Below are 6,000 nucleotides of genomic sequence, written 5' to 3' on the forward strand. Positions count from 1 at the left end.
GCAGTTCTCAAGTCTTTCTGTGGGTTCTCAATAGGTTTCAAGTCGAGGGCCACTAAAGGACATTAACCTTCTTCTTAAGACTCTTCAGTGTACTGTTGCTCTTCTGATCATGTTCTACTGAAAATCCTCCCGCTGAATGTTTTGTCGTAGTTTAAGGTCTATAGCAGATTTTCTGGTAAGAATTGCCAGTAATGACAAGCTTCCTAGTCCCTGGTGATGAGAAGCAGAACAATAACATACAGTATGCAGTAGTATTTTTACCATCAAAATGCACTATGTTGTGTTTGTGTCAGATGTAATGCTTTGCAGTTATACCAAAATGTATGAGTTTTGTCTTGTCAAATCATTTAAATACATTGTGGCAAACCCCACATGGATGGATGGATTTTTTCAGTTACAAAAAAAAAACCTTTGTGGAATGATTGGGATATTATTGATCCATGTCTCCCATCTCAGCCCCTACACTCTGTAACTCAAAATCACAGTTGGTCTCATGGTGGCATCCATAACCAGTTTCCACCTTTCCCACATGCTCAGTTTGGAGGAGCAGACTTATCTAAGCAGTATCTGGATACCTTGCACTTCTTAATGAACAGCTTCACCATGATCAAAAAGATATTAAGGGTCTTTGCAATGTTTTTATACACTTCTCCCAATCTATGCTTTTACACAACATTATCTCTGAGTTGTTTTGAAAGCTGGTTGATCTTCATTGTTAAATCTGCTTCAAATTCTCTACCTAACAGAGCAAACCTTGAAAAGATACAGTAGGTGTTGTTATAAGATTATGTGAGCCCCTATTTATTATAGCACACAGAAAGGGGCAACTCAACAAATTTTGAGAAACCTAAACATTGTTTTGGGTTTGTCACAGCAAAGGATTGAATACTTATGTAATTAAAACTTTTCTATTGTTCTTTCATATTAATTATCTACTTACTTCTGTTTGTATTTTTATTTAAATGAGAATATTTTGAATGTACAGTGTTTACAGCACAGCACATTCATTTCTACTTCACATTTCTTTACTGCAAGGTTTAAAGCAGCAAAATGTGAAAACTGAGCAGGGGTCTGAAGATGTTAGCAGGGCACTTTATAATAAGCATATGAGCAGAAAGACAAGACTTTGTTTTGTATGGTTTGAATGGCTCTGTCTTTTTAGTCTCTTACACTGTTGAGATGTGTAACACGTTCACCAGTCAACAGGATGGCCAGCTCATACCCAGGTGCTGGTATGACATCATTGTGACCTCACTGAATTCTGCCACTTTTCGACAAGTGGATTAAGATCTTTATTCAGTCTCATTGACAGTTCATGCATAGGGTTACCCGTCTTTGATAAATACTACCTTCATTTGGTTCTCATGGAGTTTTATGATGCAAATAAATTAATGACTTTGTCAGAAATAAAAAAATAAAATGTTTTATCTGCATATGATTATAAAATCCTCTGTGATAATATAAAAATTAAACAAAATGGGACTAAAGAAACTTCAGAAATCTATCAGGTTATAAGAGGGTATGAAAACACAGCACTAATGTAATGTAATGACAAAGACCTAATACTGCACACGCACACCTCAGACATACAGACGCACACTCCTCGTGACATCTAGTAGGTGGAGTTTAGGATTAAAATGGCTGCGCCCATGTCAAAGTCATGTTAGATGTTGCTACTTTGTTAAATTATTTTTTTTTATAGAAATGTTTGGAAGAAGGCGTCCCATGCTTTATTTGTAATGCTTTTACAGCTATCAAAATTGAACGAATTAACCTGAGCAGTAGCCAAACGAAATAGACTACTTTTCCTGAGGAGTTCACATCTTCTGATCTTATTTATTTTTGTGGATTAAAATAATCGTCTTTCTTTTTAAAAACAACGTATTAGCATTCTTTGAGGTTTGGAACATACAGCATCATGGATCGCGATCAACAACTACGCAATGTAAGTTGCTTTAAAAAGTAGAATTTCCTTAATGACGTTAAAGGCGGTGTTTTATTCGATATAGAATATCAGAACCACTGGAGATACAACAAAGGAAGCTGATCATTTGGGGGGGAATATGCTTATATGTTCACTTTCCAAACATTGAGTTAGTAAAAAAAAAACTATTAAAACGGGTTATGTTTGGTACCCTGAGTATTCATTCAGTTTTGTATTGTCAGCTATTAGAGTCATGATTAAAGTATGATTTTATATTTTATTAATATAAATCTGTTTAAGACCATTGACTTTTTAATACACGTTATGGATAAAGTGTTAGAGAAACTCATATCAGGAGAAGGATCCCAAACAATGTAAACAGGTGCAGATCATCATTAAGAAGTGTAACGTGCCTTTTATTACCTTGACTACCCTTTAAAATTTACAGTAGCAGCCAGGTGAGCAGATAACCACTGTAACAATTATTTTTTCAGAAAGATTTTTGTTGCCTTTAATGGACAATATCCCAGGTTTAGCTCCTCTTCTACCTTAAGAATATATCTGAAATGTGGCTCTCTGATAAGACACTGACTTTCAAAACAAACCAGGACATTATAAATTGAGTTCAACTTGACACTACCCAAATGTACTGGATACCTGGAGGTCACCTGTCACAAACCCGAGTGGTCCAGATTCTGTAAAATACAACAAGTTAATGTTGTATAAAAATGGTATTGTACACCTACACAATGGTTTAAACAGGAGCGCCACTTAAGTGCCGTAAAATTCATAAGTTAGGTTATACCAATACATGCGTGCTTGCTTAATTTTTTAAATAGTTTTGTCTTATCTTGAGATATTCCATTGGATTTCACAACTTCCACGTTCAATTACACAAATTTCTTTATTTGTGTATAATTTTAATGTAATTGTTAATAACAATTAATAACAATAACAATTAATGTAATTGTTCAAGTAATTTATATCATATCTTTCATTCATATATTTAAGGACACAAACTGAAGATGTGAGGACTGGCACACTAGATCCCCTGGCTAAAATGTACCTGGAGGATTTGTAAACATTGGAAATGAGCTGTGATAAAGCAGCATTGACTTTATAACCATCAAAATTAAATGTTACAGGTTGTTAGCACAAACTTCCTAACCCAATTCCCCTGCCCTCAATGCCTTCTGTTTTTTTTTCTGCAGATAAGTTCTTGATCTTTTGATATAATCCCAGATTTAACTAAACATTACTTTACCAAAATAACTTTATTAGCTAATTAGGCACCTTTGACTAGTTTTCTTCTCTGTACGAGTTTCCAAGTTTCTTGTAAATATGGGTAAATAACTTGTGAAAACAGCATTTGTTTAGGAGCAAAAAAACATTAAAAAGAACTACTCAATCAGATTATCAGTTCAGTAGGCAACTCGTGTTGACCTCTGCTGTGTCAGTCAGGGGGTGCTGGTACGTTAAATCAGGATGACTGACTTTCGATTCTTTTCTAAACAATACTGAGGACGGGATGGAAAAGTAAGTCAAATCTGTATCTCGTTTTAGCTACGGGATTTTCTCCTTGTCTATAACAAGATGACAGAAATCTGCTTCCAGCGTTGCACAAGTAATTTGAACTACAGGACACTCACAATGGATGAGGTAAGGGTGGTGAGTGAGGAAGGATTATTTCACTGTGTGTTTATTGTGTGAGAAATAAAATAGGAATAGCAAGAAACATTGTTCGGGATGCATGAAACTATACAGTTTCTTTGCTGCTGCCCAAGAGGCACACGAAGTCACCGACCAGAGATAGTTTTGGGGAGCAGCAATGCTGGACAGTTATTTTGGAACATTTGGTTCTGGTAACTGGGTCCATGGGGTTCTCTATGAGTAACTTCTGTCATGTGTTCTGTGCATTATTAAGGGGGCAGTCGTAACAATTGTGTTATGTGGCTACCTTTAGTGAAAGACAGATTGAAATACTGTGAATAAATGGGATATTGTGTATGATAAATCTCTTGCCTGTCTGCAGATGCACAGATGGTTCTGGGAAATAAAATGCAGCAGAGGAAAAACATCCATTTATAATTGCTACAGTAATTGGTGTAGTCAGCTACATACAGTAGCAAAAGCAAGTCTTGTATTTAGGGGTCACTGAACCCTTGACATTAGCTCTTCTCTGCAGTTCCAGATTGGTCTGCTATGAGATACATCTGTACATTTAAAAAATTGTAGTACATATAATTGTAATGCACTTATTTTTCTGAGGTTATTACAAATGACAAATTCCACAATCAGTACGATATCATTCTCTGGAATTGGGTGGTTTATGTGTACTATACTGTATGTGATCTCTTCTCCCATCTTCACATTTGGAGGCGAAATCTAAGTATTAATCATTGCAAATATTGCTTTCAAATTATTAAAGGAACACTATTTAAAAATGAATTGTCCTTATTGTTTTGTAAATGTGAATTTACAAAATGTGATGTGTTTTGTAAATATGATGGTTGCATATTCATGATCATTTATTGTGATCTTGCAGTACCTAATGGGTAGCTTTTGTTTTAATTGCATTTACTGTTAATCTTACTGACATTTGAAGGTGTGACAAACTGCACCTGACTTTGTTAGATGTGAGGGCATGAGAAAGAGTACACACTAAATGACTGTTCACTCAGAGATACGGTGCTATGACCCAGCCTACCAGCATTTTGTATTACAAGGAAATATTAAAGAATATTCTCCTTCAGGTGTCATTTCAGATGTCAACAGTTGGTCTAAGCTTGTGAAACATGTGAAGACATTATTGAGATCTGAAAGGACACGCTTCAGAAAGAGATTCAGACAACGCAAATATTAGAAAAGTGGTTGGGAGAGCAGGCCAGGTGATTGGTGCCAGAATCTGATTATTTGAACTTTCCCAGGAGCGCTGTCTGGACAGCTGTGCTGGCAAGCTGATTCGCTCCAATCACCGCCTCATGGGAGCCTACCTTCAGGTGATGCCCGGCATCGTGCAGCGGAGAGTGTCGGAATACGAGACCAAGGCGAAAGAGATGGCACAGGCTTCCGAGGCAGCCTCCCTTCCTGATCCGAGTACCCCTCAGCCTGTTGAGGGCACCTTCTTTCCAGGACAGGGTAATCCAGACACATCCACTGACAGTGCCCAGCAGAGCCCTGGTCTATAGCCTGTGTGGAGACACTTAGAGACACAATCCAGTGTCAGCAGTGGATCACAATGGCCTGCTGGGCAAGGCTGAGAAAGACAGGGGGTTCAGAAGAGCAGCTCTGCTTCTCTGGAACCCAACTCCTCCAGATGGATGCAGAATGTTGGCCAGTATGACTGTTGAAGCAGAGGAAGCTGTCCCATTTTTGGTGATCTTCAGATTAACATGACATGTGGTTTATTTGTGAGTTAATTTTAGAGTTGTTTTTTTATTAAAAAACACAAAAGTGAAATTGGAGAAGACAGTGTTTTCATTTCTTACATTTCTTAATGTAATATCAGTATTGTCTAGATTTTGTAAAGCTCTTGTATGGGAGTCACCTCAATGAACTGTATGTTCATCTATTTTTTGTTATATACTGTATCTGCCCACGTTAGAATCAATTTCTCATTTATCTGCATTAGTGCCCAGCAGACACACGCAGGGTAGATTGAGGAAATATAAGCAGACTGGCCTACGATTCTACTTAGCCACCTTTAAAACATTTTTTGTAATTGTAATTTTCCAGTACATGGAATATATTTTATTAATAATTCAATGGAATCAACACAAAACACAAATTTTGCAAATTAAATTCATTTCACAAAAATAAGTGCCTCAACTATTGGCACCCTTGATTTCAGTTGTTCATGTTGTGCACCCTCCCCTTGCACGGCTATGCGCACTGAGACTTTTTCTATAATGCCTTATTAGATTGAAGAACACATCACGGGGGGATCATAGAATATTCCACTATACTGAATCTTTCCAAATCCTTATTATCCTTCAGGCAATGCTTATTGATTACTATCTACAATTCAAACCACAGGTTTTCAATGGGGATGAAGTGGCCTGAGGTGGCCATTGCAA

At 37.0% G+C, this 6,000-nt stretch overlaps 1 protein-coding gene across 1 annotated transcript; it reads left to right on the forward strand.

The window, feature by feature from the left end:
- The first annotated feature begins 1,615 nt into the window (after nucleotides 1–1,615).
- Nucleotides 1,616–5,377, forward strand: timm10b (translocase of inner mitochondrial membrane 10 homolog B (yeast)). The gene is made up of 3 exons (XM_088921237.1): nucleotides 1,616–1,945; nucleotides 3,488–3,583; nucleotides 4,852–5,377. The coding sequence occupies exons 1-3, from the start codon at nucleotides 1,919–1,921 to the stop codon at nucleotides 5,110–5,112; spliced, it is 384 nt and encodes a 127-aa protein (XP_088777363.1). The 5' UTR covers nucleotides 1,616–1,918; the 3' UTR covers nucleotides 5,113–5,377.
- The last annotated feature ends 623 nt before the right edge of the window (nucleotides 5,378–6,000 follow it).

The sequence above is a fragment of the Atractosteus spatula genome, chromosome 7 (assembly GCF_055471065.1).
Source record: "Atractosteus spatula isolate fAtrSpa1 chromosome 7, fAtrSpa1.hap1, whole genome shotgun sequence".
Lineage (NCBI taxonomy): Eukaryota > Metazoa > Chordata > Actinopteri > Semionotiformes > Lepisosteidae > Atractosteus > Atractosteus spatula.